Source organism: Impatiens glandulifera, chromosome 9, assembly GCF_907164915.1.
Source record: "Impatiens glandulifera chromosome 9, dImpGla2.1, whole genome shotgun sequence".
NCBI lineage: Eukaryota > Viridiplantae > Streptophyta > Magnoliopsida > Ericales > Balsaminaceae > Impatiens > Impatiens glandulifera.
Window position 1 is genome coordinate 6,004,408 of NC_061870.1, and position 26,129 is coordinate 6,030,536.

General features: G+C 30.4%; 2 protein-coding genes and 1 long non-coding RNA gene across 4 annotated transcripts; all 3 read left to right on the forward strand.

The window, feature by feature from the left end:
* The first annotated feature begins 5,424 nt into the window (after positions 1 to 5,424).
* LOC124915772 (alpha-galactosidase 1-like) lies at positions 5,425 to 7,621 on the forward strand. The gene is made up of 12 exons (XM_047456536.1): positions 5,425 to 5,576; positions 5,711 to 5,769; positions 5,852 to 5,908; positions 5,987 to 6,018; positions 6,095 to 6,198; positions 6,381 to 6,456; positions 6,516 to 6,574; positions 6,655 to 6,720; positions 7,009 to 7,092; positions 7,179 to 7,243; positions 7,322 to 7,404; positions 7,502 to 7,621. Exons 1-12 carry the CDS (start codon positions 5,425 to 5,427, stop codon positions 7,619 to 7,621), a joined length of 957 nt encoding a protein of 318 aa, XP_047312492.1.
* A 279-nt stretch (positions 7,622 to 7,900) lies between these two features.
* LOC124915490 lies at positions 7,901 to 8,373 on the forward strand. Its single transcript, XR_007096857.1, has 2 exons — positions 7,901 to 8,035; positions 8,113 to 8,373. It is a non-coding gene; the product is annotated as an uncharacterized LOC124915490 (long non-coding RNA).
* A 6,745-nt stretch (positions 8,374 to 15,118) lies between these two features.
* LOC124915091 (transcription factor-like protein DPB) lies at positions 15,119 to 19,134 on the forward strand. Of its 2 annotated transcripts, none has more exons than XM_047455745.1 (10): positions 15,119 to 15,166; positions 15,270 to 15,538; positions 15,819 to 15,892; positions 15,980 to 16,023; positions 16,651 to 16,713; positions 16,841 to 16,984; positions 17,084 to 17,152; positions 17,226 to 17,336; positions 18,468 to 18,538; positions 18,610 to 19,134. In XM_047455745.1, exons 1-10 carry the CDS (start codon positions 15,164 to 15,166, stop codon positions 18,806 to 18,808), a joined length of 1,047 nt encoding a protein of 348 aa, XP_047311701.1. In that variant the 5' UTR covers positions 15,119 to 15,163; the 3' UTR covers positions 18,809 to 19,134. The 2 variants fall into 2 exon arrangements, with proteins under 2 accessions (XP_047311701.1, XP_047311700.1); XM_047455744.1 differs by having other exon boundaries at positions 16,838 to 16,984; positions 18,610 to 19,129.
* The last annotated feature ends 6,995 nt before the right edge of the window (positions 19,135 to 26,129 follow it).

Here is a 26,129-nt window from a genome sequence, read left to right on the forward strand (position 1 = left end):
TTTCCAAGAATTATGATGACTTCTACTCCTTCTAAGTCAGTTTCAAAATGGTATCCCGACTCCGGTGCATCTGATCATGTTACATCAGATTTAGGTAAACTTCAAACTCAAACTTCTTATACATGTGACAATGATATTAAAGTGGGTAATGAAATGGGTATCTCTATAGTTAATATTGTTCACACCACTACTCTAAGCATGCAAAGGACACTACATCTTCAAAATATTTTTCACGTACCAGATATTTCAAAAAAAATACTAAGTGTAACTCGCTTTGTAACTAACAATGATGTCTTTTTGAATTTCACTCAACATTTTTTGTTGTGAAGGATCGGGTTTCAAAGGTTGAGCTTTTAAGAGGATCACATTGAGGAGGTATATATTGTCTTGACAATTTACCTAACAATGTAAGGCATCAAGAAGTTTTTATTGCAACACGATCTAATGTTGATATATGACATCATCGTTTAGGTCAATCCCACTTCAAAAACATCTTTTATCATTTTTCGTTTTAAACTATCGATATTAGGTAAAAATAATATCTCATTTTGTGAATTGTGTAACATTGGAAAAGCTCACAAACTTCCATTTCCAATTTATTATTCATGAACTCATGCTCCTCTTGATTTGATACATTATGATATTTGGGGACCCGCCCCATTTGCTTCTTTAGATGGTTATCGATACTTTTTTTATTTGTGGATGATTATAGTCGATTTACGTGGTTATATCCTCTTACACAAAAATCAGACGTCTTGAATGTTTTTACCAAATTCAAGAATTTAGTTGAAAATCAATTTAATAGGAAAATTAAAATTATACAAACAAATTGGGGAGGAGAAAATCGCAAACTTAAATCAATTACATATCTACATGGTATACAACACTAACTCTCTTTCCCATACACTATTGAGCAAAATGACGTTGCTACAAGAAAAATTTGTCATCTAACTGAAACAAGTCTAACTTTACTTGCTTATGCAAAGTTACCACACACATATTGAGTTGATATTTTTCTTACCACCACATATTTGATCAATAGACTACCGACACCAATCTTAGAGCATAAATCTCCGTTTAAAGTTTCATTCAATAAACTACTTGATTATAAAACACTAAAAAAAAGTTTGATTGTGCATGTTAGCCTCTTACACGACCATATAATCAACACAAACTAGATTTCAGATTAGTTCAATGTTTATTTCTTGGTTGAAGCTCTTCTAACAAATGATATAGATGTTTACATTTTCCAACAAATCGGATCTTCATATCTCGACATGTCACTTTCAATGAAACGGTCTTCCTAATGTCACTCCCAACATCAACACAAAATACGATTAATACACCAACAATTATTTCAAACTCCGTTGGTATAAAATTTGATCTCTCTTGTACTCAAATCCCGAAATAGTCACCATTTATTTCCCGTACATAAGTTAATCTCACAACCATTCTTCATGATGAGCCCATTGAGCACATAACTACTTACTCTGAGCCAATCGAAGATGTCAGAACCTCATCACCACAAGAAGTGACTCAATGTTCAACTCATTCTAAGATAACTCGTGCTCGATCTCAAACTAATGTTCCCACTACTAACACTACTACTACTATTATTACTTTAGAACCAAGATTTTATACTAATGCCCACAAAGATCTGGCATGGCGTTCTGATATTGCTTCTTAAATCAATGCACTTATCCATAATCAAACATGGTCACTTGTTCCTCGCTTGTCACAACAAAATATTGTGAGGTGCAAATGGGTTTTCAAAATTAAACACAAAGCTGATGGTTCCATTGAATGACATAAAGCACGACTTGTTGCTAAAAGATTCCATCAACAACCTAGTCAAACTAACAATGATTCACATCGTTTTAACTCTTACAGTCACTCGCGGGTGGCCGATTCTTCAATTACATGTGAGTAATGCATTTTTACATGGTACACTTGATTGAAGAGGTCTACATGGAATAACCTTTGGGCTTTATCAAGAATTTCCTGATCATGTATGTCGTCTTCATAAGGCTATGTATGATCTCAAATAAGCCCATCAGGCTTGGCATGCTACATTCCGAACTACATTACTTTCTCAAGGTTTCACTGAAGAAAAATCAGATATGTCTTTATTCTTATTTCACTCTAGTGAATTTAATACATTCTCGTATATGTAGATGATATTGCCTTCACATTTAACTTTACAACTCATATCTCTACAATAATTACACATCTAGGTGAAGCATTTCCAATTAAAGATCTTGGTCAGATAGAACACTTTCTAGGAATAGAAGCAACACGCACTGTCTTAGGATTATTTCTATCTCAAACAAAGTACATTAATGATATTCTTACACGTGCTGATATGCTTAATGTCAAGCAACTCTACACCCCTTTGGCTTCAAGATCATCTCTCTCGACATGATGGTGATCCACATTTTGATCCTACAATTTACAAAAGTATTGTTGGAGCTCTACAATATTTTACAATTAATCGTTATAAATCTAACATTTGTTGTTAATAGAGCATGTCAGTTTATGGAAACTCCCACCACATCTCACTGGATAGTTGTCAAACGAATAATGCGATACTTAAAATATACTTCCAATCACGGATTATTCATACGATGCACATCAAATTTGAACTTGACAGTATTCAGATTCAGATTGGGCCAGATGTCTAAATGACAGAAGATGACCAACTGGTTATTAAAATTTTCTCGGTGATAATCTTATTTCTTGGAATTCAAAGAAACAACAAATTGTGGCATGATCTAGTACATAATCTGAATATCGTGCACTTGCCCATGCAATGAAAGAACTGTGTTAGCTTCAATCATTATTTAGCGAATTGAAAGTTAATTTACCAACTTCTCCTACTCTATGGTGTGATACTATCGGTGCTGCATTTTTATCTACTAATCTAGTGTTTCATGTTCGCACAAAACATATAAAAATTGATTTTCATTTTGTTCATGAACAAGTTGCAAAGAAATTGCTTCAAATAAAATATATTCATACTAAAGACCAAATTGCAGATACTCTCACAAAAGGTCTTTCATCACATATATTTATACTTTTTCAGGACAAACTCACGGTGTGCACTTCACCGTTTCTCTTGCGGGGAATGTTAAAGAAGACTCATGACTTTTAGTAATGGACTAAAATCATGTGCTATTATTTTACTCATATTATTATTAAAGACTCTTTCATTTTCCTATTTTTATTTATTCTTTTATTTTTGAAATTTAATTTCTCTAGTTATAAATAAGATAATTCAATTATATTGTATTCATTCAATTTATCAATAATATTCATAATATCAATAAATAATATTGATCAAGAACAAAGATGTCATTGGTCTTTGTTTTGCCTTTATTTATTTATAATCTTTTAATATTTTTCTTACCTCGTCGTCCAGTAATTTAGATTTAAACATTATATATATATATATATGCCTTGAAGAGGACTCGAACCTCCACGCTCTTTAGCACGAGATTTTGAGTCTCGCGTGTCTATCATTTAACTAAGGTAGTTGGATCTCCAAATTTTTGGAATGCTCCAAATTCTACTTGAGCATCCAAATCTGGGTAAATACCTACAAAAATATCTCTGAACAGAGTTTAAGCACCATGCCAAATGTGCCAGGTTTTAGCACTACGCCAAATGTGCCATAAAAACTCATGGTAACCTACAAAATTATATATATATATATATATAATATTATTCGAGCCGACAAAATTAGTAATATTATTTGTGAATATATATATATATATATATATATATATATATATATATATATATATATTCTTCCGGTATATTATACAGTGATTGTATTTGTTCTAAATTGAATCAATTGATACACTTACTACCAAGGTTTTTCTTTTATTGTAGAAAATATTGTTTTATTCAACATTTTCCTTTTTTACTACTTTAAAAGCATATTATATATATAAATATATATATATATATATATATATATATTATAAATATATGTATATATAAATTATATATATATATATAAATTATATATATATATATAAATTATGTATATATATATATATATATTATATATATATATAATTATGTATCTCTATTTATTAAAATAAAATACTTAAATACTTAGTTAAAATAAATTAAAAAAATAAAAAACAATAATTCAACATATCAAAACAATAATATTTTCAAATAAATTTGAAATATATTCTACAAAATATATCTAAATCTTGTAGACCTTGTTTGATGTGGGTTTTTTTAAATTATTTTAGGATTATATTAAATAGATTTAAAAAATCTCTGTATTACATTAATAAAATTTTAGACATCAAATTATTTATTTCATCTACTAAAATGCCCAAATAACTTATTACCTTTTTTTTTATCAAATAATATTTATTTTTTTTGTAAACTAAACTCTCAAATAATCAAGATCATATTTGTCTTAAATTTCAATTTTTTAAATTAATTTATGATTATGAGGTGGGATAATAGTTTTATATATTAAAAACATAATTTTATTCCATAAAATGAGAATAATCTTATTAGTCATCTTATATTATATTTAATTTTTCTTATGAATTTAATATATATATATATATATTATCATCATATTATAATTATTATTTGTTATGTTATAAATACTAAAGGAATGTTTATTCTTATTCACACCATCTATATCTCATATAATTATCAATTAGAGCCAGGGTAAATGAATTTAAGAAATATGTCACTTGTGCATGAGATATAATATCTTTTGTAGGACTAATTTTTTAAAAAAAAAATATTTAAATAAATTCTCTCTCTCCTATGTTTATGTTCCACCAAAATCTCTAAAACATTGTTTTTTTAAAGAAAATATTAATTTAATTTTCTCTTTACTACACATGACCATAAAAATCTTCTATCTCAATAATGAAAAAAAAAATCACAAAAATCTACTCAAAATGGCCAACTTTAAAAAAAAAAGTTAAAATAATAAATTTTTTCTTGCACACATGACAAAAAAAAAAAATCTCAAGAACATGGTCATGTTAGAACTAATATTTTTTTATTTTTTTTTCTCACCACAAAAACTTCCTGGTCATTTTCCCTATTTTTTATTTATTTTATTTCTCTCATTCTCACATAGCCACACAAATCTCAAGAACATGATTATTTTTTAAAAAAAAAATTAATTAAATTTTGTTTCTACATGAATGTAAAAATCTCCGCCAAAATCTACCGGTCATTTTCCTAATTTTTTTCCTGTACATGTGAGAGTTACCTAAATTATTTCTAAATAAATTATATAATGAAATTGATTTTTTCAACGGAAACATTCTCTAACCACCCATCAGTTTGCCGCTTTTTACTGTCAGTGTCACTCATACTTCATTATATATACTTATAGAAAAAAAAAAAGAAATAGAGATCTATAGATTTGTAAAAATGAGTTCTAGGGAATCGACAATTCGATTTATGTTTGTGATATTGACGATTATAGTAGGTTCTGTATCGTCTGCAAGTGAGCGATTGCCTCATGGAGAAATCCACAGACGAAACCTACTTGCAAATGGCGTTGGCTTGACTCCACCCATGGGGTACTCTTCTCTCTGTCAATTTAACTAATTATTGAACTGAGGACTGAGAACTGATGTGTTATCAATAGGGTTTGTTTAAGATTCAATGATTTGGGAGTTTTTACAGCCATATTTTGTAATTTCTATCTTAATAGGTGGAACAGTTGGAACCATTTCTACTGCGATATCAATGAGGATATAATAAAACAAGCTGGTAAGCTTCCATGATCTTCATCCAATCACATATAATTTCTTATTGGTTTTTTAACCTTTTCTTCTGATAACCCTATTCTCAGCCGATGCTCTTGTTTCATCCGGTCTTTCCGAGCTTGGATACACATATGTTAACATAGGTTTGCATGACCTTTCTTTTGTATACATCTTCTTTAAGAAAACTGATAATTAAACTCAATTACTTATTGGTGTTTTAGATGATTGTTGGGCGGAGGTGCATCGTGAAGAGGTTTTTGTTTGATCAAACGTTGTATTTTAAGTAGTATGATGGAAAGCCATGACTTCTAATGAGATTGAATTTTCAGGGTAAACTTATTGCTAAGAATTCAACATTTCCATCTGGGATTAAAGCTATTGCAGATTATGTTCATGCCAAAGGTTTAAAATTGGGTATCTATTCAGATGCTGGGTAAGAACTCATTTTTCTGTTTCTCATAAAAAATAATGGAAAAAAGAAAGAATGAAAAGGTGTTGTAAAAGAACAATGCTGGACCTACATTTTCGTGTTGTAAAAGACGAAAATGTGTTTTCAAAAGAAGCCACTAGTTTGAAGATGTTTGTAAATCTGTCTCATTCATGTATCTGTTGCAGTTCATTTACTTGTAGCAAGAAAATGCCTGGTTCACTTGGTTTTGAAGAAACGGATGCCAAAACTTTTGCTGATTGGGTATGGATAAATTTAGTTTGGTTTTGATTGCATTCCTTCTAAAATAATTGTCATTGAAGGGCATTGATTATCTCAAGTACGACAACTGTAATAACGGCGGTGTAAAGCCAACTGTTAGGTAATGAAATGTCACAAATACATTTTTATCTGATTGTTTCAAACCCGTTCACTAAAGGAAAAATCCTTATTTTTTTGTAGATACCCAGTTATGACAAGAGCTCTAATGAAGACCGGTCGTCCTATCTTCCTCTCCCTATGTGAATGGTGAGACATTTTTTTATTATTAAACCACAGGTTTCAATTCAGACATGATCTAGGCCTTGTTTGATGCCACTATCGAATCTAATGTAGTAGAATTCACATTCACATCAATTAAGTAACAAGATTTTAATGTCTTAACCTTGAATTTTTCAAATAACCCCATGTCAATCAAGCTCACTTCTTACAGCTTTATTTGAAAATAACCTGTTGATTATTAAACTATCTCCAGATCAATCAAGAGTATTCTTGTTTGTTTTCGTCATTTGACCTCTCAATTCTGAAATTATATAGGGGAGATATGCACCCAGCTTTATGGGGCAATCCTGTCGGAAACAGTTGGAGAACTACGGGTGACATACAGGATAACTGGGACAGGTAAATAAATATGCTCTCAAGTTATTAAAATAGTATTTGGAATTATTCTTTTGCTGATTTCTTTTCCTCCATTGTTGTTTCAACAGTATGATGTCCAGAGCCGACATAAATGATTACTTTGCGGAACATGCTAGGCCTGGCGGATGGAATGGTTAGCTCTAATGCTCTAAATTATTATATCGATAGAAGCTATATTAATAACTCCTCCCTGTTTCTATTTTGATTTCAGATCCTGACATGCTTCATATTGGCAATGGAGGAATGACATTAGATGAATACAAAGTTCATTTTAGTATCTGGGCCATTTCAAAGGTTATCTTATGATGATCCTCGTCTTGTCTTAATAGCTTAATAATAATATTGTTATATGTTTCATAACTAATTGGAGGATTATCGGTTTGATTGTCAGGCTCCTCTTCTTCTCGGATGTGATGTGAGAAATGTAACTAAAGATATCATGAATATCATTGCCAATAAGGAAGTAATAGCTGTGAACCAAGGTATATACAATTATAATAATAACATATAACTCGCATTTTCAACACGAATATTGAATGTGATTTGACTCGACGGCCGAAACAGATCAACTTGGTATTCAAGGGAAAAAAGTCCGATGGGAAGGTGATCCTACGGTAATAATATAAATCCTCTCATAATATTTTTCTTCTTCTGAAAATGATTTGTGTTTGAATATTAGACTAGCTCGTGCAACTCATCAACTTATGGACATAAGTTGTTGGTTTTATCACTTAGATACAAGTCTGTAACTTTAATTATCGAATTTGTTTTTATTTCGCATCAGGTTTGGGCTGGGCCGCTTTTAGGATATAGGGTGGCTTTGCTTCTCGTGAACACGGGTCCATGGCGCTATTCCATTACCGCACATTGGGATGACATTGGTCTTCCTGTAGACACGGTTGTTTCCGCGAGAGATCTCTGGGAGGTAAATAACAAAAGAAATCAATTCAGATTTAATTTGTACAAAAAACTTTTCCTTAATTAATTTTCTTATAACTGCAGCATAAAACTATGAAGCAACATTTTGTTAATAACCTGACTGCTACGGTGCCACCCCATGGATGCAAGATGTACATCTTGACGCCAGTGTAGTTTGTACGACCTCACACAAGTTAGAGAAGCAGCAGCAGCTAGAAGACTATATTATGAAGTAGTAGAAGATTCAAAATAAAATTTTAAACAAAAATGAAGAAGAAGTTGATCTAGTTATGAATAAATAGGAACTCAAATTTTTGTTATGTTTGGCTTGATTATTATGTTTAACAAATGTCATTCAACAAGTATCATATGCAAACACACAAATTAAATAAATAAATAAATAAAATAAAATAAAAATTTAACTTAACAATAGCTCAAAAGGTAAGATTCCGTGTTTAAGAGAACAAAGATAAACGATTCGATTTTTACCTATATCGATTTATTTTAAAGGAGAGGTAATAACGGTTAACTTAATAATAATAATAATAATAATAATAATAATAATAATAATAATAAGTGAAAAGAAAATAAAGTTAAAAGAGTGAATAGCTCAAACAAAATATTATCGGACATAAATTAGAGTTAGAGGCGCCTTCAATATTTTTTTTTCAAAACTAGTTGAGAAGAATTGAATCTCATGAAAAAATTACACAATTTGTCTTAAAAATTAATAAATTATTAGTCTATTATATGTAATAAAAAAATTTGATACATAAATTTTAATAAATAATATTTTTTTTCGACTAAGTTAAAGTCTAACCAAGCCTATCCATAAGTTATCTAGTTAATCATAATACAATATAAAACTCAATATGATTTAACTATTAAGATCAAATAAACTATTTATGTATATATAATGATACTTAATTTTAAAGTGTATGTAATTGAGTTGTACTTGAATCAAATTATAAGTTAACCTACCCATAAGCTTAAAACAGTTAAAAATAAAATAAAAAAGGTTATATGTTTGTTTCGAATTACTTGCAAACTAAATATGATTTAACTATCAACATCAAATAAAATATTTATATATATAATGATGCTTAATTTTAAAGTGTCTGTACTTGAGTGGGATTGTAGGTTGACCCACACATAAACTTAAAACGGTTAAAAATAAAATAAAAAATGTTATATGTATGTTTCGAACATTCAACCTAATAAAAACAAAGTTAAACACTTTAACCAACTATGCTAATAAAACTTTATATTTTAAATTCAACACTAAATTTGATTAACGGAGAACGTTTTAACAATATAAATTTAATTTTTTAACTAACTAATATATATATATATATATAATGATGTTTAATTTTAAAGTGTCCGAATTTTCGGGTCGATAGTTGTGGTTAATTTGGATATATATGTGAGAGTAAATTGATACTTGAGTCGGATTGTGGGTTGTCCACTCATAAACTTAAAACGATTAAAAATAAAATTAAAAATATTAGATGTATTTTTCGAATTTACGACCTAACAAAACAAATACAATCTTTTAACCAAGTATGATTGTGATGTGTTTTGCCGAGAAATAATAGGCCGATAACTAATGTTATTAACTTATTAACATAAAAATAATGACAACAATAACTATGTAAATAAATACAAATAAACAATAGTAAAATTCTCCTAACTATAAATTTATAACATATGTTACATTTTTGAAAAATTATTGAGAAGTCTTTCAATATAAAATAATATGTATTTATTATTATTATTATTATTATTATTATTATTATTATTATTAGTATTAATAAGTATGGAAAACTAATTGTGTTCTATAAGTTACACATAATTTTTTAATAAATAAATAAATTTAAATTGTGACTTTATTAATTAAAGAAAATAAGAATCCATTTATATTCTAGCAAATCTTTTTTATCAATAGGAGTAAATGAATAAAAAAAAGTAAACTGAAAAACTTAAATTTTGATATTTCAAATTCTTAATATCAACAAATCTCCACACTTTTATTTATTTATCATCTTAGCAATTTGAATATAAAAGTAAGACAAACAATCAAGTAATTTGAAGAAAATTATAAAAAGATTAATACAAAAATCCTATTTTTAACCTAACTTGGAAAGATCAACTAAACGTTATTTAAAATATATTATGAGATTAAAATAATATATTATAATATAATATTAATATATTTATTTAAAATTTACTAAATTTTAAAAAACATATATTTGTCTTAAAAATAGGATAATAAATTATAAAAAAACAATAAAATCATTATATTATTAAAACTTATAAATTCTAAATTTCCTTATTTTTGGCCATCTATATCTATCAAATTTTGAACTACAAATATTTTATTTAATGGTTTGATATGACTAGAGAGATTTATTGGTGACGTTTATCTTCTTGGAACTCACTCTACTAAAAACACAATATTTTTATAAAAATGTTAACCGCATTCCATCACTTATAATTTTATATAATTAAGCCTAAATAAATATAAGAAAACACTTTTTATTATTTGTGATGGGAGGGGATCAATTGACTTTTGAAAAACTTGTTGTATACAATGTTAAAAGATAAATTCTTCATACATAAACAACTGCGGAGGTACATAGAGGACGGAGGTCTAGGGTACAGTTTTTGAATTTGTCTAGTTAACTGTAGAAGGGAGGTCAGAACTCTTTAATTTTATATATTAATTAAAATTTATGTATTATTATAAATATTTATATATACTACATCAATATTAATTATTTTTATAAAATAAAATATTATTAATAATTAATTTAATAAAATTATATTTAAAATTAGAATAGTATAATTATAAATTATTTCGAACAAATAATTATATAGATATAAGTTGTTATATAATATCACTATTTATATAATTAATTATAAATATCATTTATTAATAACTTATATAATTTATACAACTTATTATATCTTTATAATTTATATATATATATATATATATATATATATATATATATATATATTCATTAATAACTTGTATAATTTATACAACTTGTTACATCCTTATAATTTATTTAAATATAAGTACTATTGTATATCAAATAGTACCAAAGAGTTATATCAATATTATTCAATAAAAATTAATGCAGTTAATTTAAACTATTTTAAAAATTTATACAAAAATATAAATTAATATTAAAAACAAGTTAAAACAGCTATATTAATTTTGTTCGATTATTTAAATAAATAAATTAATATATTTCCAAAACTGTTTATAAATATTAATATTTATAATCGTTTTCTCGAGTGTATAAATACTTGTATAAATACTTGATAATGTTTTTTTTCAACCATTTTGTATTTTGGTTCTATTTTCATGTATTATGTCTTTTTTTTCCCTATATTCTCACCAAATGAAAAATTGCTATAATGACCCTCAAAACATTCCTTATTCCAAAAATAACCTAGGTCTAATAACTTTTGCAAAAATAACCTAGGTCTAATAACTTTTGCAAAAATAACTTTTAAGGGCGGTGAAATGACTCATTTGCCCCTTAATATATTTTTTCCCATTTTTCTTCTTCTTCGTTTATTCTTTCTCTCTTCTCTTTAGCCGATTGCAAAGAAGATCCATGAAATTCAATCATCTTCGGTGCAGCTACAATCGGTTTTCTTTAGATGCGGAGCGACTACATGCCGTTTTCTTCAAATGCAACAAGGTCTTGGCCCTGAATCTCGTTCTACTTGTTTGGTGGTGTTCTCCTTATTTTTCTTCTGCAGAATCATCTTTAGATTCATCTACTTCTTTTTCGTGGTTGGGAGGTTTGTTCGGTGGGAAGAAAATGGAATAGTTTGTGTCGACAAAATTTAAGACAAAGTAGTTGTATAATGGTACTTATTCTTTTCTGTCAAACAAGTGACCAGAGTTCAATTCTATGAAACTGTTTTGTTTTTTTTACATTGCGTCGACGCAAACTACAGATTGTGTCGACGCAATGTAAAAAAAACAATTGCCTGGATTTGAACCCTACCTAGTCACTTGTTTGATAGACGAAAATAAGTACCACTATACTACAACTATCATGCTATAAATTATGTCGATGCAAACTATACATTGTGTCAGCGCAAACTATTGTTTGCGTGGACGCAAATTATTCCATTTTCTTCTCACCAAACAAATCTCCAAACCACAAAGAAGATGAATCTGAAAATGATTCTGGAGAAAAAAAAAGGTGAACACCACCAAACAAGTAGAATGCGATGCAGGGCCAAGACTCTGTCGCATCTGAAGAAAACGACATGTAGTCGCACCGCATCTGAAGAAAACCGATTGTATCTGCACTGACGATCATTGAATTCCATAGATTTTCTTTGCAATCGGCTAAAGAGAATAGAGAAAGAAGAGAAGAATAAACGAAGAAGAAGAAAAATGGGAAAATATATATTAAGGGGCAAATTAGTCATTTCACATAACTTAAAAGTTATTTTACTTGGACCTAGGTTATTTTTGGAATAAGGAGTGTTTTGAGAGTCATTTCGTCAAATTTCCCTACCAAACTACGCTGAAATCCACCAAATTAGTCTTTCATATTTTTTATTTATATAATTAGTTTTCTTATATAATTAGTTTTTACTTATTTGAAACATAATTAATTTAACTTCTCACGTTTACTTAATCTAATATTTCTTCAGCTATATAATTTTAAATGTATAGTTTTTTTTAAAAAATCGAGTATTCTCATCACTTTTTAGATTTCGTATATTTATTTTATTTTAGTAAGGGTATCCATGGAACGATTCTATTAATATGTTTAATTATTATCTGTAATAGTGTAATATAGCATAGGAAAAAAAAATTTCCTGGATTCATCCTTGTAGATAAACACATTGTGGACAAACAACTCAGGGTCGGCATCGGTAAGTCCGGTAAGCCACTCTTCATGGCAGCCTATTTAATAAAAAAAAGTAGAATTTTAGTTAAATTTATTAAAATTTTAATATAACAATTTGTAGTATGATGGTTTAAGACGAAAACAAATATTTTTATGAGTTCAAATCTTAAAAAAATTAATATTTTTAACAATTTTTTAAAATTAAAATTAAGTCATCAAAATGTTTGTTTTCTTCGTTTTTATACATGAGAATGGGGCAGCCCACACTGAAACAACAAAAACTATTCCAATTGGAAAAGGTTTTTACTATCAAAATTAGGAATTCAATGTAGGCTGGTGGTGCATTTACCATTTTCATGTCCATTTAGTTTTATAAATTTCTAATAGGTATTGTTTATACGATATTCATTTAAAAAAATTGATGATAAAATTATATAAAAGATATTTATATATAATATATTGGAATATATTAAAAATTCTTCTTATTATAAAAAGTTAATTTAAAATAAAATTATTAAATAAAAATATTGATCAGGATATATATTTAGTTGAGTTTTTTTAATATTTAGGGCGGAATACAGATAAGTCAGAGTGTGGACAGAGTAGTCAGACGGGCCAATCCATGGCGGGGCAGATATACTCACCAAAATCCATCGTTTGACGGGTTGACGGTGGGCCGAACCACCATCTCGGCAGACTGAAAATGCTCAACCCAATCCAAGATGGGCTGAGGGTTAGACGGGCCAACCCGCGAGTTGTCTCACTACAAATAAAAATAAATAAAAAAACATTAATAATTATAGAAAACAAGAGTTCAAAAACATGATCAAATAGTCATAATACACATCAAACAAGAGTCTTGTCTATTGTTACACATTAATTGACCAAATAGTTCAACAAAATAACTAAGATTTGAAAATTTCATAAAATATAAATTTAAGTAAAGTCAACATTATTTAAATATCATCAATCAAGAATAATTCATATCAAATCCTTCTCCTTCATCGTCTTTCTCTTCAATGTCTGCATTAGCCTCCTCTAGAACATTTGATCCTTACTTGGACAATTTTGATGTAACTATTACGTTGCCTTCTTGATTTTTATCTATATATGAAATACACAAAAATAAAGGTAGTTAAAAATTCAAATCAAAATAAACTAATATACGAAGTCACAAATAAGTCAAGAACATAATTAAATTTTTTTAAATAAAATTACTGATAGTATATCCATGTAATCAATTGCGAGTACAAATAAGATTTTCTATACTTGGTAAGTACCCAAGCACCAATAAAAAAAAACTGATTCTGATGCAACAGTAGTTATAGGAATAACCAAAACATCACATGCCATAAGTGAAATGATTGAGTACCGATTCTTTTGATTCTTCCAATGCTCCAAAACATCCAAATCTTGATAATATACAAATTCAAGTTTTGGCTCCTCCAAATAGAGATCCAATTGAGATATTCCAGCAGATTAAAACAGTTTTGGCTCCTCCTATAAGGTTATAAATAAGATTATATTTTTTTTCCAACTTGCGGGCTAACCCAAGCCCGACCCACATAGGCCCGCGACCCGAGCGTGCTGCCTGTGTAAGCCCACTTCTAAATGAGTTGCTAATATTTTAATTCAATCCTTCTAAATTGTTTGGCAGGGCGGACCAACCCAACATACCTAACTCAAATTGACGGCTCTAGTGAACACAAATATCATTTTTGTCATGTCCTTAGTCAATTACCCGGAAAATATCGTTTCAAACGAGTCAATTCAGATAAAAAAAATAGATGAATTATAATTGTCATGCTTAATAAAATTAAAGTAAAAACTATTCAATTAAAAAAAACTAAAACTAAAGCAATGAAGCTGCAAATATCCTCAAACCACTTCCATCAACTAGAAAAAAAAAATAATAAATAAGGAAAAAGAGAGAAAAATAAAATAAATGTGGAAAAAGAGAGAAAAATAAAATAAATGATTTCATCACTTTGAAGATTAATTTATTCATAAAAAAGTAATTCATTTTGTTAATCTTTTACGTTACAAACTCATTATAATCCCAAATCTATATATGATTTACTGCATTAAATATTTTTTCTTATTTTTGGTTATGGTTACTAAAAAATAAAAATAAAATAACTTTAATATAATTGAATAAAGTAAAATAATCTATAAAACTAAAAGAGCGCGAGAAAGAGAGATATACATATCTCCATCCCTTGCAGGTTTTTTTGAGAGAGTCGTCAATGGTCAGTGGCTGAACCTTTACTCTGATTCCGTGCAAACTTGTCAATCTTCTATTTGAATTTTGTACTTATTTATGATCGCTGCCTCTATCTCCGAATTATTCAGTTTGCCGATATGGTGATGGGAGGAGGCGGGAATTTACGAGATGAGGGCGAAAATCGGACCCATTCTTCTGTTGTTTCGGCAATTGGAGGAGGAGCTTCCAGATCGTGGGGGACCACAATTTCCGGCCAATCGGTCTCCACAAGCGGCAGCTTTGGATCTCCATCGTATCGAAGTGACGCAATGACAACTCCCTCCAGTGAGAAAACTTTTCTGAGGTTAAACCATCTTGATATTCAAGGTGATGATGCAAAATCTCAAGGACCTACTGGGTGAGAGCTGTTTGGTTACTCTTTCTCTCTCTATTTAACATTCATGTTGAATCAATCTTAACATTCATTTATCGAGAGTTTTGTTTGATTTATGATTACTTTGCTAAATAGGTCTTAGTTGATCAACTTCAACAATTTCACTTGTTTTGTTTTTTTTTTTGCTTCTTCTTATGTGTTAAACATTACTTTAACCTATTTTTCTGTTTCTATGAAGCTTGAAAGTGATTAATTAATTACTATGTAACTATTTATCTAATTCCTGAAACTGATTATGGTTCAGGAAGAAGAAAAGAGGTCCAAGAGCAGTTGGTGGGGATAAAGGGGGAAGAGGTCTTCGTCAATTCAGTATGAAAGGTTGGAATGTATCTCTTTTTCATTAGCATCATCCTTAACCAGTTGTAGGTCTGCTCAAAGTTGTTGATTATGTTTGTTTGTGTTTAGTGTGTGAGAAAGTCGAAAGCAAAGGAAGAACCACTTACAATGAGGTGAGACTTTTTTCTTATACTTCATTGGACTATTTTCTTTACTTCATGCATTAAATAATAGAATAGCATGTGTTGGCGAATGCATAATAACACTCTATACATGGATCACCCGAACATGTGCTTCACATTGATATAGAAACTATTCCCTTTTAACTCTATTTGAGCAAGAGAATTCAACGTAGTCTCATTGATGAGTTATTTAAGGCAAGACTTGGTACAAACACAGTTTGTATTATTAAAAGTTGCCTTCCCGACAGTTGTATTGATCCAAGCTTTTACATTTATAGAAATATGGCATGATGTAGAATAAAATCCATTTTGGAATCGCCTTAAGTTTAAGAGCGAGATTCAAATGGGGTAAGGCTCATGATGGATACCTAGGCACCCTAAGACAATGAAGAGTGTAATAAGCTACAAATGCTATAGCTTTTTCTTTTAAATGAAAACTTTCATTAAAATACTGTAAAAGCAAAGATCGCGCCAACTTGAGATTTACCAATATCATGTATATCTTGAAGCTGTTAACTATTTCCTTAAAAATATTGAGAATAGAGGGATTTAATCTTTTAACTATGCCTTTTGATGACTATCTCTTGACCAAGAATACTTAAGCTATTTTTTTTTCAGGTAGCTGATGAACTTGTAGCTGAATTTGCTGATCCTAGCTACAACATGGCATCTCCTGACAAGGTATATCACCTTTCTCATCATTTTATTTTTTTAAGTTTCTATAAAGGAAAATCTTATTAAAACTGCTGACCACGCAAAATAATTTCTTAAGATACGATTATTCTTTATGTATCCCCTTAAACAGCAGCAATATGATGAAAAAAACATACGGAGAAGGGTTTACGACGCACTTAATGTACTCATGGCAATGGATATTATATCCAAGGACAAAAAGGAAATACAATGGAAGGGTCTGCCTAGGACTAGCCTGAAGGACATCGAAGAGCTAAAGGTTTTTATGTCGTCTTAGGAAATAATCATGTTTCCTTTACTTTCTGTTCGTCATTGGATTAAACAATTAACACAGTTTGCAATTTTTATCTAATTGTAGACAGAGCATCTTGGACTGCAAAACAACATAGAGAAAAAAGCAGATTATCTGCAAGAGTTAGAGGATCAAGTAATATATGATTGTGTGCTTTCCTATATCCATTGCTTTGGGCATTGCTGATAATCATATTTTTTCTTGCTAGTTTATTGGTCTTCAGAACCTTGTAAAACGCAACGAGCAGATTTATGGCTCGACAAACACTCTTGGTTCACGTAAAAGTGATAGTGTAGCCTTGCCATTTATCCTGGTTCAGGTAAAAGTTCTTGGAATCATTTTTTTTTTATAAAAATTGCATTATGTCAGACAATTGCCATGGGAATTGTTTTGTGGAAGGGTCTTATGAGTTGATCTTTAGGGAAAAGAATAAGGCTTGCTCCTTTATTTCCCATGGTTTGCTGCTTTACTTTTCCTCAACTGCATTCTCTCATCCTAGTGTGTTTAAGGTTCATTGCCTACAAGAGTTTGTTTGATCTTGTTTTTTTTGCAATACAATTTTGTGTTCAAAATATATTGTTTTTATGTAAAAATTGATTTATTTGGGTAAAAGACAAAACTATTCTTAATATTTTGAAATGTTATAAAATAAAGTACCAATATTTCGATTGATTATTTGACAAAAAGAAGTTATTGGTGATGGGATAGGGATATACTTGAATTAAATCCAGATAAACCATGTCAAATAAACCATAAGATTCCTCTAATCTCGCAATTCTAGTGGCGCCTAGTTTATGACAGAAATCTCATATTGACACAATCAATGTGAGAAAATACTAGTTACTTAAGGGAGGGGTAATGGTAAATTTTCCATTCTATTAGTATGCCAATCTTATTCGAATCTATATTTTGATTGCGTTTAAGATCTGAATCTAGATAGAAATAAAATGTGTTTCCAAATAGGGCTTATGCAGGATATTGTTCCATGAACTTGTAAAATATGATTTTTAATGGTAAACGAGAGATTTTAAAATCATCAGGTGAGTGCCACTTGGTTATTGACTAGCACGTCTTGTTCTTAGATCTCCAATTTCACCTTTTATTTTTATTTGCATTTAAAAGAGAGAAGTGTGGTTTCCTTATATGTTTGTAAGTCAGTGGAAATTTGAAATGTATGTTCTTAATATTTTGTTTGATGGTTTCACGGGATTCAGCCCATCGTCTCAGCGTAACTGAAGTCAGCCGCCTACGGCATAACTTGACAGTGTTAAGTTCTCTCGGTTTAGGGAGCAAAATCAGGAATATAAGTTTTTGCAAGTTCACAGTGCAATATCAGACTGAATTTATTAAAAGTAGAAAAATAGTTGTCATCCATTCCTTAAATTGTTATATTTCAATATCCCTTAATAATGATAAGATTTCTCATATTCTTCTGATTTGGAAATTGTAGACACCTCCCAGTGCAACTGCGGAGATAGAAATATCGGAAGATATGCAGCTGGTGCATTTAGATTTCAATAGGTAACTAATTCCTCGACCCTGATTCACTTTAATTTATGATTCTCATTGGATCTTCCACACACTAATTGCAGCACTCCTTTTGAGCTTCATGACGACAACTATGTCCTTAAGAACATGAATTTGTGTCAAAGACCAAATTCATCTGTCATCGATTATGAAGGAAGCGAAGTTAAAGTTTCTTCAAGGTCAAACCTGCAAGTTAATCCCCTCAATGCTGTTCCTGGAATAATCAAAGCGAGATATAAACATGACAACAATAGGTTTACATGATCTCTTCGTCTTTAACCTGCCATTTTTCTTGATCATCATCGGCTATTATAGCTGGTTAGGTTTTGGATCAATTCTAGAAGGTTCATCTATATTTTTTCAATGGATTTTATTTTTATGAACTGATTTAGTTAATTTTTCTCTATTATTTATTATTATACATTAGTTATTGTAGGTAGATGAATCATGTTTATGAACTGCACACATTATGCTGAATTCTTTTTACAAGAATTGTTTAATGCTAACTAATTTAGTCAATAATTCATCAATTTAAAAATCTTCTCTTCATCTATATAACTGTTCCAATATAAATCATTTTAAACAGTTTTAATCTCTTAAAACTTGTAGTCACATATGAACATTTCTGCATACTAGAACTGTACAAATGAAGTATATTTTTTGAAAGGTCCCAAGCTAGCAACTTGGTCTGAGTTGTCAGTTGTGGTTGTTTCTCTCTTTTAACTCGTTTACACATTTTTTAAGATTCTCCTTTTTTTTTTTAATTTTTTTCCTCTTTCTTTTTGTTTACTTATTTCTTACCCATTTATTGTTTAGCATAGTAGAAAGATGAGTATGCTCCATTTTCTTTGTAACACTATTTATCTATCTTGTTTAATTTATTCTTTTTAATTATTGCTGTTTTTATTTATATTTTCCACTTATCAAAATTTTAAAAGTAAATCTTTATGTGTGTAATCCCATTGTTTCGGTAGACTCTTTTTCCAATTAATTGATCTCAATCATTGACATTAGTTTTACAAAATCTTTGATTTTTGACGATTGAACGAGGGTTCGGTTTTGTTAGTTTTAAGTTTATGGTTTAATCGTTAATGTACAAATATCAAAATAAATTGTTAAAAACATTATCAAAAAAATATGTTATTTTCTTCCACACAACAAAAATATGGAAACATTAAAACGTTAATTATGTTGTCCTTACAGCAAATAAAATTAAATATTATATTAGATTATAAGACTTTCAATTATATTTCAGTTCTTTCCCTCTTTCACTCTTAAATAATCTTACATCGAACAATTTACAAAGAATAAGTTAATGATTGTTTATTAAAACCTCTTAGGCCTTAATCCATTATTGGTTAGACCGTTCTCAAAATTATCTCAAAATAACTTTGCATGGTTTAACAATGTTTTGACAAGTGAGAACTCGGTCGGTACGTTTTGTTACTTTTATTGTCTGATTTTGTGCTATTGAATGGATTTTGCAAGCATCCCTAATATCTCAACTCGGTTCTATGTTCCTACCTTATTTGTGATATAAATATTTTCTTTTTTTATAAAGGTTCAAACTTGTCTATTTGATACCTAGTTTTCTTTTATAGCTTGTTTCTACTTAGAAATTGCTTCTTGGATCCCTAATACTCACTGTATCGATCAAGAATACTTTAATTTTCATTGTATAAGTCTAATCAAATAAAATTGTTATATTGGCATTTTTGTTTTCTTGCATGTGTATGGTTATTCTTTCATCAAATTGATTGTATATTAAGTTTGGGCGGATTATTTAATAACTTTGTATCAACCTAGAACCAACTCATTCATAGTAAATAAAAAATTCTCAAATCTGAATTTTTAAACAAACTTTGATTACAACATGTTCTTGAACCATTGTTGCTTAAGAATAATCCTTATGTGATGTATGAATGATTTGTAATTTTTGTGAAGCTTTAAGACAAACTTTAAAATAAGTTCTAAAATCATTATTTTATGCGAGATAAAACTCTCGGTTTGTTAATTGTTCTTTTTGATTTTGATGTTAAGGATCATGGTTTGATGATTAATTTGTGAGATTTTTTTGAATAAAGGATAACTAGCATGACAATCCCACAATCATGACTTTAAATACGTTTTTGCAATGTTTGTATTTTTGAGCATAGGTCACCCGACTGTGGTATGATTTTCGATCGAGAAAACCAACCTCGACCTATGTTGCGACCAAGGGTTGGAGCCTCTAGCGTTATTTTCGACCGATGATCACCCTTGGTAAGCGATCGGGGCGTCCAACCATGTTCTTCAACCATCCGACCAAGAGCCCAACATGCGACCAAGAAATTAAACCCCTAACTTGATTTCTAACCAAGGCTTCAGCATTTGGAACTTAGAAATAGCTTCCATATGCTTATTAGAATTAATTTAAACTATAAAATCATTACTAGAAACAAGTTTAAAACAATTCAAAAACTGAAATTTTCAGTTTCTTTGAAATATTCGAGTTTCGGGCAAACATGCATTGGATTGATTTGAAAATACTCGTAACACATTTGGAAATATATTATGAAGCTTCCTGAGTTGTTGTTCTTGAGCTAAAGCACTAGAATAAAAATCCAATTTAAAAAAATTTCAAAATTAATTTAGGTATTCTTGATTAAGCTTAATTCATTCGAATTGTTTTCAACAAAAATCTTAAAAATGATCTTATGAAAGAATTCAAATCATAAAAACGAATAATCAAGCAGTATCAAAGACTGGTCAAATTGAAATATAAAAATTTCAATTTGAATTTATAAGTTAGATTACAATGTGGATTGAAGCTTAAAATGAGTTGGAGAGCACACCTGAACTCTTTATGAAGCTTCTTGATGATCTAAAACCGAGTTTTAGAGCTTTACACAAGATTTCAAAAAAAATCAAAAAGACTGAGAAAATTTCTATGGTGGATTTTGTGAGAGCTTAATTTGTGGTTTACGATTCTAATCATTGGCCTCGTCTTGGGTAGGGAGACATATTTATAGGAAACCAAGGTTGGTTGGAGAAACAAGTAAATCAGATTTGAGACAAAAGGCCATTAATAACTTTTGTATTCAATTAATCTTCTTCATCCATTTAGGCAAATATCAAGCCTATGATCATATTTTAAATGATCAATATGTATACCAGAGTGATCATTTCAGCTTTTGAATCAAATTGTTAGGTGGAGTATAGATGGAATTTCAACTTTGAAAAATCAAAGATGGTTGTGGATGTTTATCCCTTCGCCCCGAGGAAAAAGATGACTCGGATCGCAAAATGCTGTCCTTAAGCATTCCATTTAGGTATGATAGCGGCCAACACATTCATGTTTGGGCTAACAAAGTTGCCTTGGGCGTTAGCTAATCTGGTGCTACGCGGAAGCGCTTGGCTTCTAGTATAAAGGACAATGCGACAAGCCTTCATCCATTGGATGAAGGTCAACGCTGCATCAAATGAATGTGTGGTCTACTACTACCGTTTCTTCTAGTTTCGACAACATTGGATCACAATCATTTTTCAGCCTTAGAGTTTGTTTGAAATCAATTTGTTTTTCACTCCTTTGACTTTATTTTATCCTACAAAATATACACAGTTATTTTAATAGACATGAATATTTATTTTGTCTATTTTATTTCATTTTTATATATTTTAGGTCTTTATAAATAATTAATTTGCAGTTTAAATAGCTAAAATATTTATTTAATTTATTTGAGCCCTTTTAAATATATTTTGGGATAAATGAGTATAACATTTATCTCAAGTTATTTTATTTTTTCCTTATTTTAATTTGGATTAATTACCACAATAATTATCCTAATTAATTATTTTGTTTTGGCTTAATTATAATTATTTTAAATTTATTTAATCAAAATAATTATTTTGCAGCTTGCACACAACTTCAGCTTTTCCTTTTACATCAAAACCTTGGCTGTCGGTGTAAATCTCTTCATCCAAATCACTGTGAAGTAATAGGTTTTGACATCCATTTTCTGAAGATTAAGATTATCTTTCACAACCAAACTCAAAAATAGTTTTGTTTTTCATTAATTTGACCATTGGAGAGAAGATCTTGTTGTTTTCCATACTTTATTCTGTTAAAATCCTTTCACAACTAATCTTACCTTACACCTCATGGTTTTATCATGTTCTTCTTTAATCTTGAAGATCCATTTGTTGTGAAGTGCTTTCTTTTCCTTTGGTAACTTAGTGAGGTCCCAAATCTGATTCGACATCAAAGAGTCCATCTCATCTTTCATCGCAGACTCCCACTTAACTGATTCGTCTGATTGTATTGTTTCCTCGTAACACTCATATTTGTATCTATCTATCAACAAAATATAGTTAAGAGATAGAGACCACCTCTCGAATTGTTTTCAATTTCTTGACGATATTCTCAACTGCATAACCGATGTTTGCTGATTTTCCTTAGGAGCCACGTTCTCAACGATTTTCTTCTTCAATAACACTTTGGTCTTCTTTAACAATCGGTATATACATTTAACTGAAAAATCTCTCAAATCAACCGTACTAGTCTTTTCCAATTTAGAATCATCATCTGACTTCATAGCACAATATTTGTAAAGAACATGTTCATTGAACATGACGTTCCTGCAACGAATGATCTTCCGATTTTGATTATCCAATAAAGGATAACCAAACTCTATATCATAATAACTAGTGAAAAACACTTATTAGACTATGAATCAAGCTTGTTCATATCACATTCATTAATATGCACATATCAAACTATAAGCACTAAAAATCTACACTCTAATTTATAATAGTAAAATAATTATTTTTAATTATTTTTAAATAAATAAGATCAATATAAGTAACCTCATAGTCAAAAACCTATTTAAAATAATTCATTAGGATTAACTATTGTACTAATTAATCAAATTAATTAAGATTTATGGCATAAATAAAAAATAAAATTATTTGGGATAAATGTTGTACCCATATCATCTCAAAATACTTTTAGAAAAATTAAAGGATAAAAATAAATAATTTTGATGAAATGTTGAAAGGATCGACGTAATCGACAGAGACGGGGGTCGGGCTATTGATGACGGCTTCGGAAAACGGTTTGATAGAAATCCTGTTAAGGATTTAAATCACTTTCTATTCTACACAAACCCTTGCAAACTCTTGAACAATTTAAGTGCGGAAACGTTTGCTCAGGTTTGAAGCTAAGAACCAAAGAATGAGAAGATGACAGAATGTAAATGACACATCAGTTTGTTTATGGATGTTCGGAGCAAAACTCTGATACGTCACCCCTTCTTCCAATCACCGGAAGGATTCACTATACGTTTCTTAGAATCAAATACAGTTGCACGAGTAGCTCACTATTGAACAGAACAGACTCTGTTCAACTTACAGTATATTGAAGAATATCACTCAGCTAAACAATACTTTGATTCTAACTCTCTCTTGATAAACACACAGTAAAGTAAGAAAGCAGCTCTTTCGTATATCAGCTTGTATGTTTGCGTATAATTCTTTGAGTATTGATGGATCGATGATTCATCCGTTGTCCTTGAGGATCTTTAAATAGAGAGCAGGTACCAACGGCCGAATCTTCTATAATGACACGTGACTAACTTCCATTAAAACGCCTCCATAGTACACAACAGACTTTGAGCACCAGGATCGTGGCCGCATCAATCTGGTAGTGCGCCAAATTATCTTCTAGGATATTCCTACAAGAAAAAAGTAGTGAGAAGAGTATTTGCTTACGTGGCATTAATCAATTGGTTGCAACTGGATGTCGTACTGATCTACACTGGAAAGTGGAGCAGGAGTAGCATATAACTAGTTGATCGTGGGTACACGGATGCTAGCTTCAAGCAACTGCTTAAGCATGAAATTAGACGTTTTTCACTTAGATTGACAAGTCTAATGAAATTAGACACCCACGTCTAATAGCAGGATCCATTAGACCACCAGGTCTAATGGGATTAGACGAAACGTCTAATTACGCATCCCTTCAAAATAATCTGAAGGAGTTAGACTGCACGTATAACTTTCATCTGTTAGACGACACGTCTAACTACGGTTCCCTTCAGACTAATCTGAAGGAGTTAGACTGCATATCTAACTATGTCTCTGTTAGACTGCATGTCTAACTACGTCTGATAGACTGCACGTTTAACTACGTCTCTGTTAGACTGTACGTCTAACTACGTCTTTTAGACTACACGTCAAACTACGTCTCTGTTAGACTACACATCTAACTACGCATCCATTAGACTGCACGTCTAACTACGTCTGTTAGACTACACGTCTAACTATATCTCTGTTAGACTGCACGTCTAACTACGCATCCGTTAGACTGCACGTCTAACTACGCATCTGTTAGATTACACGTCTAACTACGTCTGTTAGACTACACGTCTAACTACGTCTCTGTTAGACTGCACGTCTAACTATGTCTGTTAGACTGCACATCTAACTACGTATCCGTTAAACTGCACGTCTAACTACGTCTGTTAAACTGCATGTCTAACTAAATTTGTTAGACTACACGTCTAACTACGTCTCTGTTAGACTGTATGTCTAACTACGTCTGTTAAACTACACGTCTAACTACGTATCTGTTAGACTGCACGTCTAACTACGTCTGTTAGACCACACGTCTAACTAAATGTATCTAATGACCAATCAGTCTAATGAACTTTATTTAGACTTAGTCTAATAAAGCTTGTTTTCGATACACCTACACAAAAAATGATTAGACGACTTAGATTAAGTTTTATACCAACACATCATCAAAATTCTATTAGTCAAAATACTTTGACCCAACAATTTCCCCCTTTTTGATGATGATGTTAAAACTTTGTATAGTAAACAAAATGAACATCTACCATAAAAAAGAAAGAGTCAAACTTGTTCACCAATCTTACAGAAACACTTTCCAAAAACCAATATTCAGAAACCAAATATAAAGAACCAAGTTCATAAACTAACAGAAGATAGTTTAAGAGAAAAGAGATTATTGTTCTTTCCTTTTTACGAGTGGGTCGATTGGGTCGCGAGATCCTTCATAGCTGAGTTCTTCACCAGTTAGAAAGTTGTGAAAAGGAGGAAGATAATGGCCACCACGACCACTTCCACCACTTTGGCCACCACGATTGCCTTTAGTGCTTCTACCACCACGATCGCCGATACGACCTCCGCCTCTTTTGATTGGTCTGTCGCTAACATCACCGGTTGTTTTTCGCTTTGATCTGGTCCCAATTGAAACACCACCACCTCTTCTTCCGCTATTGTCCTCGCCTTGAGTAATGAGATTCTTCTCTTTCTCGGAAACAGCCTTAGCATCTTCTTCAGCCTGAATCTTCCTTGCAAAGGAATCGGCCTGTTCCAACCTCTCAACATCAGCTCTACTCATATTACCTTAAATATCAACCATATGATCTCAAATCAAGCTAATTCCATCCATAACTTCATTATGCAGATCAACGACATTTTCTCTTTCGTAGTCAAGCAGCTCAGTTTTCCGTTTGAAGAAGTTCTTTTCAATTTTGGTGTATGACTTGTTGACGATAGGAACCTCGTACGTGTTCTTCTTCAG